Here is a 23,274-nt window from a genome sequence, read left to right on the forward strand (position 1 = left end):
GGCTTTTTTGGGGCCAGTATTAAAAAAATCGGAAATTCGCTTCTCATGTTGCAACTTAACGTTGTGCGTCATACGTCAGCCTACACAGACAATGTTCTAAAATGAAATAATAATATGATAAATATAAAAAGTGTGGATGTCAATAATTGAATGATAACCATGTTCTATGGAAAAAAAAGTATTTATTTGTTCAGAAAACGTTTTTCACTTGCAGTTACTGCCCCCGCCAGGGGGGGTGATGCAGTACCCTCAGCACCCCCCATTCACGCGTCCGTGCTTTCTTCTCTTGTGAATGAGACCAGCAAGCTAGGAGCATTATACGCCGCACGAAGCTTGATTAACTTACTAGAGTGTCATAAACATTAACATGTCAAATGCCATAAATGGTTTTATTAAACTTGTAGGTCACACACACACACACACACACACACACACACACACACACACACACACACACACACACACACACACACACACACACAACCGTCTCGGCTACTTTTGTCAGGTTAGTTATTCAGTAACTTATTGGACAGTGGAAGTAGAAGGATTTTTTGTGCCCAGACCGCGGGGACGGACCAACACCAACACATAGTTGGAGACATGGTGTATTTCCTCCGAGTGATCCAAAAGTCGAGTTCCTGGAGGTGTGTGTTGCTGCTGGCAGCCCTTTCCCTGGGCATGGTCGTTGTTTACGGTTGGAAGCCCACCCTCGGCGCCTTTTTCAGGTATGTTTGGTTTGTTCATGTTGCGTTTTTTTTTTCTGTTTTAGAGAAAGTCATACAACATGTTTACTATATTCCGTTACAAATCATTCAGAATCGATCCAATGCTGAACATAAGTTCGAGTGGGTGGTTGAGCCTGTTACGTCAACAGCTGAATCACTTTCGGTTAGCAAGCCAACTGTCGACACTAGCTTTTATTTATTCACCAATATGAAATATAATAATCGTGTCTGGGACAGGCCTGCGTTGCTGTTGACAATCAATAACTGATACAATAGATCGATGTGCATGGATTCGTGAAGAGCTGACTGTTCTGCTTTATTGTGTCTCTCAGGAGGTCGTAATACCATTCAGTTTTTCCCACAGGAACACATCTGGGATTAAGTTACCTGTGGGGAGTTTATAGAAGTAGACCTCACACACACACACACACACACAGACACACACACACACACACACACACACACACACACACACACACACACACCGTGGCCCAAAACCACGTCCTATGGTTCTTATTGTATTATTGTAATGAATCAACTTATTATTTAATGATTTGTTATTTTATGAAAATGTATGGTCAGTCGAGGTTGTGTAGCATAACATCAATAATATGAAAGTAATCATAAGCAATCATCACAATATTTATAATAGTTCTTTATTAATGTTATTATATACAGTTTATTACGAAAATGTATCATTGATTGTAATATGTTTCTTTGTGATAAATCATTTCAAACTTGGTTGTGATGCTGTGTCTGTGTGTCAGTCATCAGAGAGTCATCCCGATCAGCCAGGTACAGCTCCTGTATGAAGATGATGGGAGCATCATACCAGCTAACCAACAGTCGGTTAGTCCATGGCAGTTTGTGTTACCACCTTGATCATGTTCACCAAGGTCAAATGTATCAAACCTAAACCACACCATGTATGATGTAAACAATCACTGTATAGTTGTACCAAGCAGGTCCCAGATCTGCAATGACCAGAGTGTTTGAGAGCTAAGATGGTGTCTCCGTTTACAGGATGAATCTGCGTGTTCTCTTCTGAACACCGTGAGGAAGCAGCGCAGGTTCACCCAGCTACGCTTTAACTTCTCCACGCCCGTCTTCCAGTGGGCAGGGAGTTTCACAGAGAAAGCCTATCAGAGACTGAGGCTCCTTGCACCACCATATGGATGGATGGGGATACCCCCGGCCTGTATGAACTATAGGGATACCATACTATTGTTCCGCTTCCTCCTTCTCTGATCTCCTTTTATACATTGTCTTATTTCCTCTCTCTGCTTTTCTTCTTCCTCTGATTTAATCTTCATCATGCTATTCCAAATTTCTCCTCTGATATCCTCTCCATCCTATTCCTCCTAAACTCTGATGTTCTCATTTTATCTCTTCCTCTTCCGCCTCTGCTCGTATTTTGGGGAAGACCTCTCTCTGCTCAAAGACAACAAACATACTCATGTCCTGTCCGGATGGTCTAGTGGTAAGGGTGTTTGCTCCCAGTAATAAGTCACTGGGTTCAAGCCCCTTGTCTGCAGTGTACCTGTAGACATCCTAGAGCAAGGTTCCCAAACCACTTCCTGCTCTTTAGTGACTTCTGAAACTAATACTACTTCTACTACTAAATAACTAAATTACTAAGTAGTAAAAGAGCTCCTAACCAGGTAGCCATGATCAAACCAGGGAGCCAGGAAAAGGGGGTCATTGCTACTGATGCATTCTGATTAACAGTTAAACCTCATGTTTCTTTTATTTCTTCAGTGGTTCGCTCCACCCTGGGGCTCCTCAGCGGCCCAACCAGCGGCCATCTTGTGGAGTGGCGGTCATACGACCAGTGCTTGAGATGTGCAGTGGTTGGTAACGGCGGGATCCTGCGCGGTTCGGGTCAGGGGCAGGACATCGACGACCACGACCTAGTCTTCAGGTGAGACCACGACCTAGTCTCCAGGGGAGTGACCCTGAGACTAGTGGGGCTTTCCCACTGACGCCTCCGAGGTGAAGCGGAAACTACCTTCCATAACGGTAATAACAGGATGGTTTAGTTACCTGGGGATGTATCTTGCTTTACGTATCTAACAGAAAATTAAGCCTTTCAATAACCTAACTTTCGGATTTGTGCAGAGAAGAAAGATGCAGATATGGAGTTGCTGGGAATTGGGCCCCTGGCAGTTATATTCGAAATGGCTGCCAAATACCAGCTAAATAATCTTCAATCTAGTGGCAAACAGGTTTTATGAATCTTGATGATTACAAAAGTGGTTTCAGGTTGGTAATATGAGATGTCAGAACAATTGAGACTCGTCAGCCCAGCTTGTTTTGTAAACACCACAAAAACTAAAAAGCATCGTAAATTCCGTCAGAATTCTCCCCTTTGTCTTCAAGATAGGTTGAAAAATAACAGCTTTCCATCTCCTCATTCCTTTCTTTATTACCTGAAAAAGAAACTGAGATTCCACCATGAACTCGTTCAGAAAGGTGGCTTCTAATGTCTGCGGGGAACTTTGGGACAGGTCAAAAGTGTTGAAACTGTTGCTTTGCCCCTCTTCCACAAATCAGCCGTAATGTTGGTGTATATCCTTATAGATCTGATCAGGACCAGGATCAATAGCTTCTGTCTCAATCTTGTAAGCCAGCCACTATGATCAGTCCAAGGCCCTGGAGATGGAGAGAAATGGCTACTCTCAGCTATAGGAGAGGAAGGCAAAACTTCTTTGTTCAACCTGATTTGTTTGACCAGCTCTTGCCATGTCTGATGTTGCCTTAGTGTAGAGAGCGGTAACGCGGAGGTGGATTGATAGGCAGATATCCTAAGCTCTCCTCCATCCTCACTGCTGGGTCTTCATCCAAGAGAGTTGATGATTCTCTGCTTAGCATAGGAAGGGATGGGGGGGAGTCCTTCCTTCCTTCAAGGGTTCTGAAACCCACGTCCCTTAAAAAAGCCAAACAGAGTCGAACTATAAATTAGGCATCATCACAACCTCTACATCTACACATACAAGTTAAAAACAGGCTAGCAGGGACATGTTTGGCTTGTTACAGGATCTTCATGCGTCGAACGCAGAGCTAGCATTGCATGTCGTGGCAGAACAGTGTGAACTACTTGGCATGCACAGCCCACAGGCTAGCTTTGGAAACCATTCACCAAGTACGCCTATGCTACGGATAACATCAGAGAAGAGTACCTTTACCCCCGTGGGGGATTTCCTTCTCTTAGGCCCCTGGATACTACTGGAAACTAAATGTATGTTGCCCTGTTCACATAGGCTGTCCAACTGCTGTCGAACCATCCATTCCTTTAATAGATCGTACAACAGGGACTACGAGTTCTGCCAAAAGGGAGGACCTGCCACTCGGAACTTGGGTTTAGTGTCAGTTTCAGTTTGTGCCAAATGAAACTTAGGAGGGCATTGTCTGATGCCAACAGGTGTACCTGGTGGAACATTACCTGTATATCACCACTGATGGCTTAAGTGTGTTTGAAGGCAAAGGACATCAATTTGGCACTAGCGTAACCTTGCCTCTTCTTGTTGTAATTACTTTTTCTCAGTTTAAAAGGTTTTTAAATTAATCTTTTTTTTTAATAAGCAGGGATTATTAGTCTCTGTTGTTCCGACATCTCCTCTTGCTAGCCTGAACCCCCTTTTGTAATCATCCAGAGTCATTTAACCTGTTGACCACTAGATTGAAGATTATTTAGCGGGTATTTGTCAACCATTTATATAAATAGCTACGATGGTCCCCAGAAGCAATAACTCACAGCCCCACCATATCTGCATCCTTCATAAGACCCCAGCCTACAACCATGCCAAGATCTGATGCTTCTATTTTCAGCTTAGCTGCCAGTCTAAGATATTAAATGCCATTTAGTAACCACAACTCAGTGCTTGCAGGTCAAAAAGAAAGGCAAATGGGGGGAAGAGTTGAATATTTGTTTTGCACAGTAGTACTGAAATAAAAGTATCAAAGTCTCAAGTCTCAGGTACAAATACCTTGGAAATTGAGTAAAGTCTCAAGTCGAAGGGAACCACCAGTGTGCGTGTCGCTCTACGTGTGTGTTCAGGGTGAATGGTGCCGTGATCAAGGGGTTTGAGCGCGATGTGGGGACCAGGACGTCCTTCTATGGCTTCACCGTCAACACCCTGAAACACTCCCTGGTGCTGTACCACAGTGACGGATTCACCAGAGTCCCTCAAGGGCCGGTAAACCATGCCACCCCCTTGGACATGTCCCCCTAGAAGACTGTACTCCCGGAGATCTAAAGTTACGCTCATCATATGTTGTGTTTGTCATCCTGCTGTCTTTTTTGGGGCCTCAGGACACGCGTTACATCTTCATCCCGTCGAATATCCGGGACTACGTGATGATGGCGTCGGCCATTCGGCGAGAGAATGTCCCCACAGGTGTGGACATGAGGGACAGGTGAGTTTTAACACGTACCGTTTCTGGTTTATAGTATGCCTTCATTTCATTAAAGGACTAGAACTTCCTGGTTTATAATGCTTCCAGTTTAATTAAAGAATGTCATCTTCCTGGTTTGTAGTTGGCCTAAGGTTTCATGAAAGAACCACAACTTCTTGGTTTATTTTTAGCTATCCCACATTTTCTTTAAATAACTACCACTGCCGAGTTTATAAAGGGCCTACAATTCAAACCCACATGTTGCGCGTAGGCAAAGGTTATTTATTGCGACTTTCCTTCTTGCAGTTCTGATAACGGACACTAGGTAGCGACATATCTTCCCTTCAGTTCAGAGTAGCAGCGGTTGCGTTTGTGGCTTTAGAGAAATGCCACGAAATGTCCTTTGTTTTACATTGATCAACGTTTTGATCAAGACACAAGTGAATATTATTTTTTTTCTTCATGGAATATTTCATAATATCGTATCTGTTTTATGTCTGATCGGTGTCTATATACTGTGTATTTCATGGTCGTGTCCTTGGGCTCTGGAAGACCCAAGACATATTTCGGCAACAGTTCCCGAGAACACTTCAGGATGCTGCACCCTGATTTTATATCCTACCTAACTGAACAGTGAGCGCACGCACTTTATTCTTATTAAAAGTGTATAATTTACATTTATCTCCAGACCGATAAAGTTAGATGGTATACTGTAATAGTGTGTGTGTGTGTGTGTGTGTGCGTGTGTGTGTGTGTGTGTTTGCGTGCATGCGTGTGTGTGTGTGTATAAATACATACATACGTACATATCAATGCGTGTGTGTGTGTTGCAGAACACATTTTATGTAAGATAGTGAAACATGACATAAATTGGCAGTTCATTGGTCAGGTCAAATGACTCAGGTCACATGACTTTGTGTGTTTTGTAGCTTCCTGAAGTCTCATCAGCTGACCGATAGCAAGTTCCGACACCTGTACATGCCCAGCACTGGAGCTCTTATGCTATTTGCTGCCCTGCACACCTGTGACCAGGTGAACACACACACACACACACACGCACACGCACACGCACACGCACACGCACACGCACACGCACACGCACACGCACACACACACACACGCACACACACACTGATGTTCCCACTGGTGTCTGGGCAGGTGTCTGCGTATGGCTTCATCACGACGAACTATGCGGCGTTCTCCAGCCACTACTACGACAGCGTCATGACCCCGCTGCGTTTCTATGCCAACCACGACCTCCGTATGGAGGGCCGGCTGTGGGAGTTGCTACACCGTCAGAAGATCATCCACCTCTACACCAGGGAACACTAACACACAGACACACAATGTGCTAAACTGCAGCCTCAACCATCAACCATCCAAAGAACGTGTGTGTGCTGTGAGTTTGTGAGTGAGTGAGAGACAGAAGAAAGTACAACACAGTGATAAGAGTCAAACTGATACTCCAATTAAGAAAGCAGAAGTTCCAAAAATCCGGGATATAGCAAAGACTATCTTGTCATTATTTCACTTATTAATGATTTTTTATTATTTTTAATTACATGTTAGTGTTTTACCTTTTATATATGTTCTATCTAACATGTAATTGCCTGATGATTAAATGTGTGTCAGCATGGTGTTTGTTTGAAGTCTCTTATCTGAGTGCTGGGTCAACACCGCGACAAGCATGCAATGAAGAGCCGTGGTCGAGAGCGAACTGCGGAATTGTGTGTGGAGCGTTGAGAAGTCGCTTTGATGAAAGCGAACCGTCCCTACCTGCGCAGGTGCAGAGAGGGGTCCCTTCTCTTGGGACGTGAACACAATAGCGACTTCAACTTCACGTGGAAGTTTCCCTTTTATTCCCGCCGACCTTTTGTACGCTGGCTCAGACTTTTATGTATTTTGTCCACCGCTGCCAGAAATGGCACACACTAACGCGAGACGGCTTCTTTGATCCAGCGTTGTACCGTATTCGCGTACACGCACCGACGCACGCACGCACGCGTTTCTTTCAGAAACTCGACCTGCCTCCAACATATCGAGGAGGTGAAAGTGCTTCAGATGCGCCACGGATCTGTGTGCGTTTGGGTGAAATAAAATACTTTATGAGAAAGAAACGAACATGCCAACTCAACATAACCCCCCATGTGTGGGACGAGGAGTGAGCCGGCGGGGCGGTGCAGTGGAGGGAGGAGGTGCAGCAGTAGTGGGAGGGACGACCAGACCTTGTGTGGAGTGTGTGGGATCTGGTAGTGACGGCGAGGTGGAATATCGTCCTGAATGTTAACGGGAATGCTAATAACCAACGCAACGCGGTATGCAGTCTAACCTCACCGCCTGCTAGACCTTCCGCACACACGAAGTTAAGGACGTTGTTTTTTTTTATGCCAGGAGGAAAACGAGGAAAACTCCTCGTCGAGTTGTTGACTATCATCCCAGCAGAACTTAACCAGAGTTCCCGACGGGAACAGGAAAATGCCAATCACACTGTTCTGGACCAGTTGAAACTAGGCCGACCCCAGAAAGTAAGTATGATCTAAATTAGTTTCTTAAAGGTGTACAAGACGCCGCTTCTTCTCACTTGTTGTTGTGAGTAAGTTTAGTGCAAAGGTCGCCCCGGGAAAGGAAAGTCGTCTCGTGGCTTCCAGGCGACACCGTCACCTTATGGTTGATCATGAACCTTCACTCTCCACCTCTCTCAACGCAAGAAACCTCCACCAGTTGGGAGTCCTTGGAGGCTTTTCCACTCAAATAAAACAGAACGGGAACTTCTTGTCGTAGTATTTTCCCTCGCAGGCGGTCTTTCTGTGCGTTGCGTTGTCTTCCCCAAACGACTACATCAACATTTAAGTAACCGACCGGCTCATACGTTTTTTATCTAATAGCCTGCGCTTAAGCTTACTGCACACGCTGCGTCACTCGGTGCCCACGGGGGGGTTAAAACTTATCCTCAAAACGTCTCCGCGATCAAAGTTTTTCTCTTGTTGTCTTGCCTAAATCAGGTCAGTCGTGTGTGTGTGTGAGTGTGTGTGTGTGTGTGTGTGTGTGTGTGTGTGTGTGTGTGTGTGTGTGTGTGTGTGTGTGTGTGTGTGTGAGTGACTCTCACTCTCAGAGGAGTCTAACGGGAGGCCGGTGATCGGGGATGACAGCCCGCATCACACTGCTCTGTTTCCGGGTGTGTTGGTTATGTAACCCGGCGGGTTGTTTCAACATGAAAACAGCGCAGAGGAGAGAATGGGGACGCACGCGACCCGATTCCCCACTCAACCTCAAACGATGCGTGTGTGTTCATGTTAACACCGTGGCCCCCGCAGTGCAACTGAATTTATATGCATCACCAACAGCGCCATACTATCCTCTCAAAAACTATGCTTCTTGGCTGCATCAGAAACATGAGTAAAACACTATGAGGTGTACAGCCACGACTAAGGACAATCATTAGCGAATTAAACCAAGCCCTGACGGAAATGACACACACGGCACATTCAGAGAGGTATCAAAGACGACATTCATTTTAGTCAGTGCTCTTGTTTTTCTGTTAAAGATCACATTTCAAGCTCTGCTGAGGTTGAGATGGGTCAGTGTTGTGGAACACTTTAACTACGCCGGTCTGGCCTGGATGTCAAAACGTGCAGAGAAGAAAAATTTGCGTCGGCCCCCCAAGGGCCCCACAGTATACAACGACAGGTCACGTGGTAGTGCAGGACCGCTCCAGATCGGGATCCTCCAGCATCCTATTGGTCCAGAGATCTAAAGTAGGAACCAGGACGAGATATGAATGTGGCTTTAAAAACAACCCCGAGGGCTAACCCGTTGCATTTCGTACTCAGTGGTTTGTGTGTGCGCATGTTTGTGTCACACGCACACATACAATCATGCACTCACATTCATGACTTTGAGTATGCATGTGATCCTGCGTGCGATTTTGTGTATGCATGTGTAAGTGTGCGTGCAGGAATTTGTGAATGCATGTATTGTTAGTGTGGGTCTTTATTTTATGTGTGTGTGTGTGTGTGTGTGTGTGTGTGTGTGTGTGTGTGTGTGTGTGTGTGTGTGTGCATGAGCTGTCTATTCATGTGTGTGTGAGAGTGCTTGTGTGTGTGTGTAATTTCTTCTTGTGGTCCGCAGTCTTCTATTCTCCCTCTCTATCACTCTCTCCGTTCACTCCATCCCTCTCTCTTCTGGTTCTCAGGTTTGGTTGGACCGGCTCCGAGACTTCTGCCTTCCCAGGGGCCCCCCCGACCACAGAACACCCCCACACCTCCCTCGACGGCCCCTCTACAGTAGCTCTTCTTGCTTCCCTGACACCACCCACCCCCCTCTTCCCCCGTCTCTGGAAATAACATCTCCGTCAAGCAGGGAGGAGAAGGGAAGAAAGTGCGACGGGAAACTAAGCTCTCGAAAACACGTTAACCATTTCCCTGGCTGCCGTCGGGGATCGAACCAGGACCTACCAAGCGGCCGGACGTGTTCTCTCCCTGGAGGGAGAAGAGGAGGGTGGGACTGAGGGCAGTGGGCGTCGGGGTCACCATGGGCACCTGGATGTGGCTCTGAGAGGTGTACCCCCTGTAGCCTCTATTTGGGGTGTGTCTGGATGAGGAGCTTGCTCCAGAGCGCTGCAGCATCATGGGAAAGGAGCAGGACCTTCTCCAGGCCGTGAAGAGCGGAGACCTGACCTCCACACAGAAGTTGCTAGCCAAGCTCAAAGCTAACCGTAACAGTAAGTACCCCGCTAGCGCTAGGGCTAATGCTTGTGCGCTGGCTACTCAACGCTCTGCTTGTCAGTACGCTAGAGTTGAGCTGCTCAGCTCCTGGCTAAAGCAGATCTCACTGCACCGCCTTACGATATCGTATGATGGCAGATCAGGACGTTAACCAGATTCTGGTTTTGGTGGGGTGCTGAAATGTGTTTGTTAATGTCCCGTGCTGTTGGTTCTACCAGTCCAACAGCCCTGAAAAGGCAAGAAAATCTTCGTTCTGTATCTAACTGCCGCTGAGCAAGGCAGCAACACAGGTGAACGATTAGGAGAGTGAGCATTTTCCATTTGCGTGCCTTTGTGAGTGTGCATGTTTGTGTTTGAAATTCCCAAATAAGTGACTTTTTAAATTTTGTTTAAAAAAGTCTTATTAGTGTGCTGGTGGTTGTCAATGTTCTCTTTTTAAACATACTCTCTCCATCCCTCTCTCCCTATTCAATTAAATTCAAATCAAAGTGTCTTTATTGTCATGGGAAAGATACTCTCTCATATATATATCTATTCCGGTTAAGTTAATGATTTGCTGTGGTTAAGGTAAGGGTAGCGCAGGGAAAGCAATGCATCATGGGAGGTGCAGATAAGGGTGGGGTTGACCAGATTTCAATCATGCAGCATTGGTGTGATTGACATCTGGTCAACCCCACCCTCACCCACAAGTCCTCAAGTATCCTTTGACCCCTATCTTCTACCAACAAACGGCCCCTCAACAGATAGGATGGCACCCTGCTCTCAAAGAGGTCCTTGGAGCCAATGTGACGGGCCACAGCTGTTGTTTACGCTGGCTAAACCAACCTGTGTGACCATTGTAACAGTAGAGATGGTAACAGCGGGATGTTAGGGTCAATAGCCAGAGGGCTGACCTTTGACTTGACAGATCTGTGGAGGATCCAAGGTTCTTGCATCCAGCGTCATTTGAAGAGTTTCCCACTGTGATGATGGAAGATCTATGTTATAGGGTATAGACCTAGGGTATGACTTTAACATTAATGGATAAGGACTCTGCCACCACTCTAGGAGAATCTCTTTGACGCTCCGCGCTAGTGGTCTGGTTTATTTTAAAGAGCAGCAAGTGCTTGGCTGAGGAGATCCATCAGCTACGTCACTAGTGGTTCTAATTGGATCGGCCACATTTTCTCGGTAGAGACTTTACGGCGGGACTTTGGCAGGTTGCAGATTTGAAGTTTCCACCATCTGTAATATTCCTTAAGTATATCATTATACGTTCAAGGGAAAGTCGTATTAGTATAATAGGATGATTTTAAGTTTTCCAACTGGTAAAACCTTCACTCTTTCACCTTTTTAGCATTGGCAGAATCAGCCAATATGATCACTTCTTTATTGCTTTTATCAAAGCTGTTAGGGTTTCAGCTCAACTTGTGCCTATGAATGTGCTTTCCATTTAAAATCCTCCAGGTTCACAGCAGTTTGGTTCTGTATGTAGAACACATTACGCTTAATACCACAAAACATACCACAATATACAACACACAATATTTTCCGCAGCATATTTGATACACAATATCCCACAATATATAACACACAACAGACAACAATAAATATATACCATACCATATTTAACACATAATACACCACAATATATTAGGCCCAATAAACACCAAACTGCATATACCATAAAAAAAAACTCACAATTTATCCCACACCACATTAAACCCAACACATATACCACCACACAACATGTTAATACTCCATTATTAACACGCCGCATAAAACCACAGCACGCCTAACAGACCATAAACATGACATAATATATTATGCCATGACTATATACAACACCATATAACAGGTAATATAGGACCATCTTTAGTGCGTCAACACTCGTCCTAAAGGCTGTTGTGATGTTGGTTGATGAGTTAAGGGCCCATTCTCGGGGCCTCATCAAGCTGTCATCCCCTGGATGATGGGTAAGGCCCCCCCCTACAAACACACAGAATCAGACCTCTCCTGGCTTCCACATTTTGTCCAGGAACCGCCCACTTTGTTAGCCCCGCCCATGTGTTTGTCAAAGCCACTTTCTACTCACGGGTGAAGGTTCTAACTCCGCCCCCTAGACTAGAGTTCCTCCTAGCATCCTCTGTTGCTTTCTCTGCATTGTGTTGGGGAAGTCAAGTCAACTTTATTAGCATAGCCCTAAATCACACTTACAGTCCCAAAGGGCTTCACATGTCCACATTATACGACCCAACCCCCTTACCCTAAGCCCTCTGAAGGACTCGAAGGAAGAACGCTCTCAAACATAGAGGGAGGCAACCCTAAGGAGGAACACAGAAGAGGGACCCTCCTTCCAGGAACAGTAGGAGGGTGATAGATGCTGAACAAGCAGATTTATTATGGTTAAAAAAACTATTACTTCAGACAAAACCACAACATATTGCTAACAATACATGGCACATGTAGGTATTGGTTAAATCACCTTGTGGTCATATGAATACACTGTGGCGCACAAAAACACTAGCTAGCAGTTAGCGGGCTAGCACTAAACTTTCTCCCACGGGCCGATGGAAATAACCCAGTCATCTGGAAGGGACTTGACACATCGAGGCATGGAACCGGAACACGTTATGATCTTTACACCCACTCACTCCCAGTGAACACACTGAAGGGTTCCTGGAAACGGTGTGTGAAATAGGCTGCAGCCGGTGCAACGGTGGAGTGAATAAACTGTATGAGGCAGACTAACCAACTCTGAAGTCCTACGTTAAAGCGCAACTCGCTCATCAGCCTCGCCCGCCGACTACTGTGTCTCTAGCAAGAGGCTGAAAAAAACTTGACTTGGAATTACAGCTGGCCTCTTCTTATAATGCAGCATGCACACCCCAGTCCCACAGACTAACTCGTGACACAACCTCGCACATTGAGAATTCACTCAATGCCTTTCACTGCCGCTAGAGCGACGCTACCGTTGCTATAAGTTACGTCACGGACAAGAGAGACAGTTCTAATCCATTTTAAAACCGATTTGCTGCATAATGTCCCAACACATGAATGAACTGGAGATGTCAACCAGTCTTCCCCTCTCCCCTCTCTCTCTCCTCTCTCCCCCCCCCCAGCCCCGGTTCCCAGGGTGGTGCGAAAAGTTTTAGCCGGGTCGCTACATTCTGGCCTGGCTGCTGTGTACCTGCCAGTCAGTCCTGCTGTTTGACTGCTAAATGTTTAATTAGTTCACTAAACGGAAGGGTCACTTAGCCTTAGCGGGGGTCAGTCATATGTTGACGGAGAAGGAGGGAGGAAGAGGAAGAACAGTAGGCCTTCTGTGTGAAGGGGCCCCGGGACTGCTGGTGGTTTGGGATGTTTCTGGTGTTTTCTTTCCAAGGCTGAAGTTGACGTCGGAGGAAAGGGAAGGAAGTTGAAGATGGTTATCCTGGCCCCGTAGCGTTTGGAGAAGGACCCTCTCTGTCGCGACCTTTGACCTCCGCTCTCCATGTTGAGTTAGAGCTTTGGGTGGGCTGACCCTAACTCGGCTGAAGGACTTTTAACTTGCCAGATTTAGAGTTTAATTCCCTGTCAACCTCAAATGATACAAGGCCTTAACACTGCCGGGGTAAGGCCTACGATTCTCTGTCTAGCCCAACTGGTAGAGCCAGGCTTTAACACTGCCTGGGTTAGGTTTAATTTCCACTGGTTGTACAAGGGATTAACACTGGCTGAGTAAGGGGTTTGATTCCCACTGGTCAAGCAAGGAATTAACACTGCCAGGGTTAGGGGTTTGATTCCCCACCATGTTAAGAACATGCACTCACACTATCGTAAGCGTTGGAATAAATGCATTGTCAAAATGTCAGATATTTCATATTCATAATGAAGCCAGAGATGCAGCGGTTAATTAGGGCATGAAAACAGGCATATGGTTTCTTAATTAAGTCTCACGTCTGTTGTTTTGAAGTTTGGAAGAATTACAATAATCTTCTGAAACAGGCAGACCTCCAACGCTGCTTGTTATAGAAGAATATTCAAATGTATCCAGACTGCTGAGCTGCATTCCCTCTGGACGCCTTGAAAGAGGTGTGTGTGTGTGTGTGTGTGTGTGTGTGTGTGTGTGTGTGTGTGTGTGTGTGTGTGTGTGTGTGTGTGTGTGTGTGTGTGTGGTATCTATATGTCTTATATAACAGTACAGGTCTCTCTGCATGACTGGTCAACCACTATGAGCGACTTGATTCGCTGTCCACCCTGAAGACACGACTTCCATCCGATGACCACACACACACACCTCCCCCCTTGGGTCTAATAAAAACTGTCTGTAAATAAATAGCTGCCATTGCTGCTTACGTTTGTCATTCTTTGCCGAAAGACATTCAAAATGATAGAATATATACAGTGAATGCAATCTGATCGTTTTCATTTCTCATACTATGGAGATATGGAGAGAGAGTTGGAGATGTCATTATGGCTGCTTCGGCTTGTTTCAGAGAGAGCGAGACATAAAGGGAGAGCGAGAATGAAAGATGAAGGGAGAGAGAGCGAGAGACTAGACATTTCAGAATGAACAGCAGCTCAAGGTTGTGCAGAACTGTCACATGACAAACCTGACATATGACTCACAGCTGCCGACCGTGTGGACATGGTCCCCCCCCTCCTGGCCAGGAGCCAGCCATTGTCCCGGGACTGAATGGCGAGTGTCGGGGAGGGGGGGGGGGGGGGGGGGTGATGATGTCATTGCTGTGGAATGACTGAGCCTACAATGATACCTTGGATCTCCCAACCCCCCCTGCCCTGCCCACCCCCCCCCCTCCCCCCCCCCCCCCTCCTCCCCCCCGCGGACAGGAATCTGACACCCCCCTCCATCACCCCATCACCCCACCCTCCATCTCGGATCAGAGCGTGTCTAACTACACTGTTCCTCTGCTGGGCTTCTGGCCGTGGTGGTGAACTCGGCGGGTCTTGGGCATGGAGCCAGCCCCCTCTCCCCCCCCCCCCCCCCCCACACACACACACTCTTCTAACGACTTCAAACTGAATTTTGCAAAAAGGCCTAAATAAAGTTACCGTTTGGTCCTTGTGCTTGGATGAGAACGGGAGAGTGGGCTGCAGATATGGTGTTCAAAGAGCCTGTCTGCCCCTCTGCCTGTCTGTATGTCAAATGGAAATATCACAGAGCGACACCACTAGGTGATTCTCAGTGATGTGGCGAGGACTTAAAAGCTCTGGTACAGGAAAAACAGGAAGTGAGAGAGTAATGAGTTTGTAAGGAAATGTCCATTAAAGCCTATGGATGGGGGGGGGGGGGGGGGGAGATAGCATTGGTTTGTATGAACAATAAGTGTAGAGTGCCAACCTCCTTCAACGCTCTTAAAACGCTAAACAATGTCGGCGCTTGTTGCATTTTTTTTATTTATATTTTTTTCGGTTTGGTTCAGCCAGAATGCATGCTGGGAAAACAAGGGCATCATTAGCATCCTGCAGTCACAGACACCGGCCAGCTCTACAGGACCCCCGCCGCCAGCCAGTCCTTATTGGTCAGTTGGGCGGGGAAACCATGACGACAACTCCATGGAGATGCATTCTAAACACTACCTGAGTGGGGAGATGGAATGCAGAACTGAGAATTATGCATTGAGTTGTCATAGTTCCCCCAAAGATTCTAGAAGGTTTACCCACCCAACTTTCCAATATGGCCGCTAGGGGATCCCTGTCTGTATGCTCTTAGACCCTGCCTGTCTGTCTGTCTGTCTGTCTGATTGGTTAGTGTGACTCAAAGCCTTTCAGCTCAGTCAACAGAGTTCTTGCTCTCTCTGACTCTCTTTATCTCTGTCTCTCGTGTGTGTGTGTGCGTGTGTGTGTGTGTGTGTGTGTTTTGACTCTTACTCCTCTGGTAAATGGCAACACCAACACTCGCTACCAAAACACATCACCAAACTTACTACCAAACTTACCACCTAACACACCTTCGAACACACTCACCACACCATTAGACAAACACACTAAAGGCTTAAAGATTATGGAAGAGATGAAAGATTATTTAGTGTAGTCATGCAGTTGTGGTGAATCATAACATGTTCTGCATAACTCACTTAAAACTGAAGACCCCCACTCCCTTCAGTACACGGTCTAACTGGAGAGGGCATTCACACGGCGGATGAAAGAGGTGGTAGTGTGTGTTTCGTGTGCTGGTGTCTGTTTCGTAGTGGTAGGTTCGCTGGTGTTGGTAGGGTATGGTGGGTTGTGTTGATAGCTGTCATGCTTGGCAGCAGTCCAACCAGGCCCTCCACCAGACGTCATTTACATACCTGGCACAGTGTGGTGTCAGCTGTCTCTCGAGGCGGCTGGGGGGGCTAAGCTGTAACCATATCTCTCTTACATCTGCCAACTACCACAGTGCCCCCTCCATCTCTCCATCCATGCCTACCATCTCTCCCACCCTCTGCCCCTGCCTCCCTCCCCCCTTCCCCCATCCCTGCCTCCCTCCATCATCTCCCTGTAACACGTCCGCCACCTCTTTCTTACCCCCTCCCTTCATCCTACCATCCCCCCCCCCCACTCCTCTTCCTCCTTCCGCCGCAGCCTCTTGGTGAGGTGGAGAACGGACCTCCGCCCCTCCATCCTTCCAACCCAGGAAGCGTCTGGTCTGGGGATGAAAGGCCACGTCTAGCCTCTCTGTCAGGTCCATTAGTCTCTGGAAGTCCCCCCTACTTCCCCCTCTGCGGGGACCTCTTCCAGGGCCCATTGTCGGCCTGTAGGGGACATGCGTTGTTAAGTAGATGGCGTTGATGACAAGACTGTACTGTGTTTCTAGAGCGGGGTATTTTGTGTGCGTCATCATGATGTTGATGATCTGTGTGCTGATAATTTGTGTTCTGCCTGTGTGATCGTAACTGTGTCCACTCAGTTTTTGCATTGTTTCATGTTGCTGTCCGTATTTGGGTTGTAGGCGGGGTAACCGCTCACGATAAATCAGTATTTTTGTGTAAAATTGTTTGTAGCTTGTGTGGCACTAACACGGGCAGGGTAAGGGGGTTCCATTCCCACTGAGGCTGCCCATGCTAAGAATGCATGCACTCATGCACACAATATTCTATTTGACTCATGTCTTGTGTTCATATACACTTGTTTGCAATTCCACTTTTGTGATTGAGATCAATTCCCACTGAGGAGGTAATGGAGAGGACAGTTCTCGGTGAACCTCAACTTTCTGCTCCGTGGCGAATCCTTGGTTTCCGGCTGTGTTCTCGTGAGTCACAAGCTGGTCCCACAAACCTAGAAGTGTTGTTTACTTATCAACACTTCTTCGATTTCCCTCCGGGGTTAAGAGCGTTTCGGCCGATTTGAATATCTTAGTTTTATGAGATGTAATGAAATCTTATTTTTAAATGCACGGCTGCGATGGCTTCGAGACTTAACCATGACAAACATTATCTTGAATAAAACTGAGGTCATGGGACTAAAACGGGCTTGACACTTATAGCTCTCAGTCGTAGGGTTTCACCCCAGCGATGGGCTAGCCAAAGCTCCCGAGCCAGGAGTGTCCCAGTATCGCCCCTCTAGGGCGTCTGGCCTGGGAGATAACAGAGACGCTCAGGCCCCCCGGCGGGGAGCCAAGGACTGTGGGGGGTGGGGGAAGGGTGAAGGGATTATCCCCAGATACGGAGCAGAGGGCCCGGGGCCACCACCTGAGCGTAGGCGTTAGCAGCATCTCTCTCTGTTGTCTTGGGCTAAACATGGATTTAACTAGCTCGGGCCATGTCTTGAAAAGAGAAAGCACAGTGTCACAGCGACCAGATGAATGGGTACATGAAACACCGTCCAAATTCCAGCTGGCTTTTGGCCAGGCTTTGTTTGGGAATTGTCTTTCTGTCGCTTTTTCTTTGTGTGAAATATTTAATGTGAGGAAGTAAAAGAAATAAACACACAAATGTAATGTGTTGCACTTGGGAGTGGATAGCGGACATCTTGTGGATGCAGATGTTTGGGGGTTACTTTTGGGGCTTGCGGTTCAAGACAAAAATAAGATGTGGTTGAGGAAATTACGGCCGTTTCAGTTTTTTTTTAAGTTTTAGGCTCAGCTGTGTGCTCGTCGTTCCCTCCTCTTGTTTTCATTTCATTGAGCACAAAAGAGCGGGTCGCGGATAATTCCTGAATCAACTGTACTTCTGAGAAGGAGGTCTGCGTCCTCGTCATCCTCAGACAAACAGACTCCTGTTTGGAGAGACAACAACGCCACCTCCGCCGCTCTCTACCCTGTGTCCCGGACATGACCTGTGTTCTTCTGCTCTTCCTCTTGTCTTCCCCTCCCCACTAATCAGGCAGGCTCTCTTCCTGGAGGCGCGTCATTTAAACATGAAACAGCTGGAATTGGGTCGCGTCCCCCTGGCTGCCAAACACACGCTGGGCCTACAGATCCTGAGAACAGGTTCCTCTCCCCGGTTCTCCTGCCTCTCGTTAGTTCCCTAACTTCCGCATTTATTTCCGAATTTATCTCTCTTAAGTTGTTTTAAAGAAGTTGTTTTCTGGTAGTAAAATGATAAGGAGTGTATATATTAGATTAAGCCCATGATGTTTGGGATTCGATTAGAGAGATGGCTAATTTGGGTATTTGATTAGAGATGGTTATGTTGAGTTATTAGATAAGAAAGTGTCAAAGTTTAGGGGTAGGATGATTTCAGGCAGGATTGGGATAAGGATCTTTTGGAAAGCCATTTGTCATGGGACATCGCTGAGCAGCCGACAATGGGTATTTAACTCACTAGCATGTGTAGCACTCTGGGTACAGAATTGTTTCATATACATTTCAGAAGTGACTAATTTCAAGGTTCTGCCCCCCATTAAGATCAGAAGTGATCACTATACTACTAGTCCTAGTAGTAGTGAACTACCGCTAAACAATTTGCGAGCGATGCAGCATCTGGGATATTTATATTGTGGGAAGATATTTATTGGGTTAAATAATGTGTGTGTACATTGTACACACATTGTGTATGTGTTAAAGAATTTGGTGTCGCAAGAATTTTCAGAATCCAAAAAGGGGGCCCAATAAATGGTTGTGAGCCACGGTTGGCGCATCTCTTGGTCCGTGAGAACGTCCGTTTGTATGAGTGTGGCTGTTCCTCCCGAGCAGAACTGGGAAACTATACGACACGCCCCGCTGTCTCAGCAGGGGTCTTCCGTGTCCGCGGGGAGAGAAGATCTTCACGGCCTTTGAAGGCTTTTTATGTGAAAGAAAGAACCCTGAGAGAATGCATTTAGTTCAGGCTTGTCGAGCTCCACTGAACTCCATTTCAAGGCTCATAAATTAGCATTAAGCGCTCAGACAGGTTGTGTCCGCGTCCCGGGCTTCAGAGCCGTTAACTGGACCCCTTTAGCCTCCGTGATGTGACAGCTCTGACAGGCGTTAAAGGGAAAGCCCAGTCCAGGGAGCGTTAGCCTGTTAGCCAGAGGGCTAGGGACCGTGTCATGCGCGGGTGAGCATGTTATGCCCTGCCTCGTGCACGACAAACGCTGGACAACAGCACAGAGTGCTGCACCTCAGGCGTCCTGATTCCTACTGCTAAGAGGCTAGGCTGGGCTACACTATGCTAGGCCAAGCTGCTTCCATCACAATACCTTGGTGTATTTTAGATGGTTCTAAATCAATAGACGTTGCAATGCATTGTAGTCTTTTATAATTTTTACTTTGAACAAGAGAGTTTTAATCGCTTGGTCTTGGTCAGTCTTCACCTTAATCTGACAGCAGTTAGTACAGTAATGATAATGCACTTTTGTGCTTTCGTTGAATAATAATGCAGTATTGTAATATTGACTGCACTATCCTTAAGCCCTCACTGTCATGAGTGTGGGAAAAGCCATGTTGGAAAGAGAATCTAATTTGGGACATTATGGTACATATGAAGCGTGACACACAGTCACCGTTTAGTTAATAAAGAAACAAATAGACAACTGATAAGCTCGAGGTATCTCCTCCAAATCCATCTTGTAATGTGTTCCAGGTGACCCCGATACTGAGAAGATACCAGGAACATGCGACTTTGTAAACCCTCCAGAGCTCCTTCATTCCATCTATTGGAAGCGTTCTTTAAGAATCGTTGTTTGGCCAACTTCCGGTCGGGTTTTACAGTTAGCACTCCCCTCCCTCCTCCCCCCGTCTCCACATGTTTTTCCACCGATCGAAGGCCACACTGATATAAGTGCAGGTCTTGCTTGTCTCCTGTCTTTTTCCTGGCAGTTTTCTTTTCTTTCTTTTCTTCAGACGTTTTTCTTGGGCTTGCCTCATTTGGTTTTGTAGGCCGTTCCTGGGGGCCCTTGAATCTGTAGCTCTGCCTGTTCCGCCGTTGCCAGTCAACACTGAAATCCTGCCGCCTGCCTGTGAACATTTTTAACGTGAGCCCCAACAAAGATGAGTTTTCTGTCCCGTATTCTGATTCAACAACTTTATTTTCAGACAATACAGTTTTCATACTAAATCTTGTTGGTAGCAACTTGAAGCGTAACATACCAACTCTAGCCAACAGCCTATAAATGTTTCAGAAACCAAACCTGACCAGAAACATTCACCCGACACAATCGACCATCCACACCAGCCAGATACATGTTTACCATGACTAACCAGATCTCTCTTCACAATAACCCTCACTAGTAATTCTCTCCTGGTTCAACAGAGCTTCAATCGAATAAACTAAAAAAAAAAACTAATCAAATGAACAACTAAACTAATATTGATGAAACTACTCTGGTTTGTCCCTGGGCCTGAAAGGGTGTCCTATATTTCTCTGTTTTCATCCGTAACCTCCATAAAACATCCACCAGCTTTGCGTTCTGTTTAAACAGTCAACTGACCCCCCTGTGGTCCTGAAAACATATAATCACGAGGCAGTGGGAGGAGAGGGCGTTCATTTACTTTGGCCTGGACGCAACCTTTGGTCCTTCCTGAGAGACTACTGTCGTCCTTCCGGCGGAAACTCCCGGTTCTGTTTGACGCCAGGGGTTCTCTGGGTTTCTGAGGGCCATTGAGGAACGGCTTGTGGATGTCTTTGTTCTCTGAGCATAACATCGAGTTCCCACCCTGTAGAAACATCACCCTTATCGCTGCGTCAGGGTGTTCTCACCGCACAGTGTGTTTGGCTTGCTTTGTTTTTGCTGTGGAATCACATTTTGTGCCGCGACCGAGGGGAGGGTTATGAACGCACACCACACAATGTCCCGACCCCTCTCCTTGATCCAAATGTTGGATAAAAGACAGCCGATGCTTCCGGTTCATTCCAGTTTATTGCTTGAGGGCTTGTTATTGACAAGTCATGGCTGACCTAGTGAGAGTAGACTCTAAAGCACGTTCTGTACGCACCGCTCTGGGCAGGCAACAGGCGCATATATTGACCTGCTGGGTCTAGTCCTGGTTTAACCTCCACGTTCTCCACACACCACCTGCTCTTGTGATCATGGTACCGAAGTCACATTGGATGGTATGAGGCTGGTGAGGGCCAAAAAGAGAGAGGCTTAGAGTCTGTGTAGCCCCCAGAGGCTGTTGCTCTAAGTTCCACGCAGTTCTCAAACATATAAAATTACACGTCTTGGTGACAGATGGCCCTCTTTCTCTTCTGTTACAATTTCCTGTTAATTTATGGGTGAGGTCTTCACTTGTACGATACTTCAGCTTCATGTTATAAAGGTCACCAGATGTCACTGAATTCGTGACCTTTTGGGACTTTTGGTGGACTGCACTCACTACAATTTTGGCTTAAGTCAGAAAACAGGAGTGTCAGACCTGGACTGAGACCTGCCTGGCATCTGTCTGCTCAGTTTTTCCATGTCCGGCCGACCCCATCTCCAAGAGGCCAGGTTCAGTCTCAACCAATGACGGGTTGAATGAGGACCTAAAACTGGGTTAACACAGGCAGACCAGGCTCATGTGTGTTCATCTTGAAACCCTGCACAAGCGAACATCCCTGCCACATGCATGATGCACACAACACACACAGCCGTCAATATACGCAGCGTGCAAAGCCCTCCACAACCACAGCATAAATACCCAAACACCACACACCACACCACATACAGAGGCTCCACTTTCTCTCTATATGAGCTACTCTCTCTCTCTCTCTCTCTGAGGATAACTAAGAAATGCACATCATGAGAGAGCAAGAGGCAGAGTGAGAGACAGAGACGGAGAGGGAGAGAATGAGGGACACATTGAGAGAGTGAGGGACATAGAGTGAGAGCAGGAGAGTGAGAGACACAAAGTGAGAGAGGGACAGGGGGAGACCGCAGTGGGCATCGGGTTTCTCCTCCCTCTCCCTGCCCCCCCCCCCCCCCCCGCAAAACAGCATGCGAGACGTTGTTGACATTCCTCAAACGCCATCGCAGCATCAGGTTGCCTAGCGCCTCGACGGCGTGAGGGGGAGGGGTTATCTGTCCTCATACGTGTCTCCCGGTGGTCTTATCAATACGCTCCCATCCGCCGAAAAACACATCGACGTGAGGGGTGCGGTGATGTGGGGGTGTTGGGTATGTGGAGGTGGATGGGTGCTGATGGTACTGATGGTGTGTGGGTGTTGGCAGGGAAGGAAACCAGCTGTTTAGGGAGAACATCCCTCGAACATTCCTACAGAGAGCGGGAACTGTGGAGCAGCCCTGTGATTGGTCGGTCTACCCTGGAGGTCGTACAGCCTGGCACCGAAGGAGCTAACCCCATTTAAAACATATTCAAATATAGTCGAAATCTCTCAATCTCAAACGCTGATTTCTAACTGCTTTTGTGAAAGCAAGCAAGCTTCAAATATTGTTGATCGCTTTAAACACGACTTAAAGTGTCTATCAGATTGTAAGTGAGTTGGCCTATTATGACATCCTTTAAAAACCTGACTGTGAGAGATGAAGTTATTTAGGACAGTGTGATCCTAGTGAACAAGTCACATGTACCAAACCACGTAGGCCATCAGCGTACGTGTGTTTCAGCCTGCTGACGGATCCTGTTGTATCTTGTCCCTGTTCTGTCCTCATTTTATAAGTGTCGTTTCGGTTTACTATACTCATGGTGAGCACGATGTCCCTAACCCCTACCTGCCAGAATTCCCTGCATATACTGTCAGATTAAAGCATCAAGTTGAATACATTAGTGGGAGGCCCCCCACTGGGATCATCTCCCTCCTCTCTCTTGGAAACAAGTGAAAGGAAGGGGCCCCCCTTCCTTTCTGAGAGATATGCACACACACACACACACACACACACAAATACACACACACACACACACACACACACACACACACACACTCCTGAAGGGGATAGAGCGAACAGGAAGGTTGACTCACATGAGGACCCCCACCCCTTCCCTTCTTATATTTCCACATCATCTGTAAAGAACACAACGTAGTACATGAGTACCTGTGTATTACCAGTACATAGTATACATGATCTTAAATGTATGGCATGTGGAGCCCTTTCAGACTGTAACTGTG

The 23,274-nt window shown here is 46.8% G+C and overlaps 2 protein-coding genes across 6 annotated transcripts in view; both read left to right on the forward strand.

Moving 5' to 3' along the window:
* The first annotated feature begins 304 nt into the window (after positions 1 to 304).
* Positions 305 to 6,757, forward strand: st6galnac2 (ST6 (alpha-N-acetyl-neuraminyl-2,3-beta-galactosyl-1,3)-N-acetylgalactosaminide alpha-2,6-sialyltransferase 2). The gene is made up of 9 exons (XM_079746924.1): positions 305 to 725; positions 1,493 to 1,574; positions 1,749 to 1,923; positions 2,484 to 2,646; positions 4,783 to 4,921; positions 5,038 to 5,141; positions 5,673 to 5,753; positions 6,050 to 6,152; positions 6,279 to 6,757. Exons 1-9 carry the CDS (start codon positions 601 to 603, stop codon positions 6,450 to 6,452), a joined length of 1,146 nt encoding a protein of 381 aa, XP_079603050.1. The 5' UTR covers positions 305 to 600; the 3' UTR covers positions 6,453 to 6,757.
* Positions 6,758 to 7,365: 608 nt separating this feature from the next.
* Positions 7,366 to 23,274, forward strand: part of LOC307083196 (CASK interacting protein 2) — a 45,532-nt gene continuing 29,623 nt past the window's right edge. For all 5 annotated transcript variants that reach the window (XM_079747024.1, XM_079747025.1, XM_079747026.1 and 2 more), the window contains exons 1-2: positions 7,366 to 7,645; positions 9,313 to 9,840. In XM_079747024.1, coding sequence (XP_079603150.1) covers positions 9,747 to 9,840 — 94 coding nt within the window. In that variant the 5' untranslated portion in view covers positions 7,366 to 7,645; positions 9,313 to 9,746. The remainder of the gene's footprint in view (positions 7,646 to 9,312; positions 9,841 to 23,274) is intronic.

This window comes from Pollachius pollachius (genome assembly GCF_949987615.1).
Source record: "Pollachius pollachius genome assembly, chromosome: 11".
NCBI lineage: Eukaryota > Metazoa > Chordata > Actinopteri > Gadiformes > Gadidae > Pollachius > Pollachius pollachius.

Excerpts from the sequence above, each read along its gene's own strand:
- st6galnac2 (XM_079746924.1), top strand. The coding sequence starts at position 601 with ATGGTGTATTTCCTCCGAGTGATCCAAAAGTCGAGTTCCTGGAGGTGT. Across the intron at positions 726-1,492 it reads ACCCTCGGCGCCTTTTTCAG|TCATCAGAGAGTCATCCCGA; the intron begins GTATGTTTGGTT and ends TCTGTGTGTCAG. Across the intron at positions 5,142-5,672 it reads GGTGTGGACATGAGGGACAG|ACCCAAGACATATTTCGGCA; the intron begins GTGAGTTTTAAC and ends GGGCTCTGGAAG.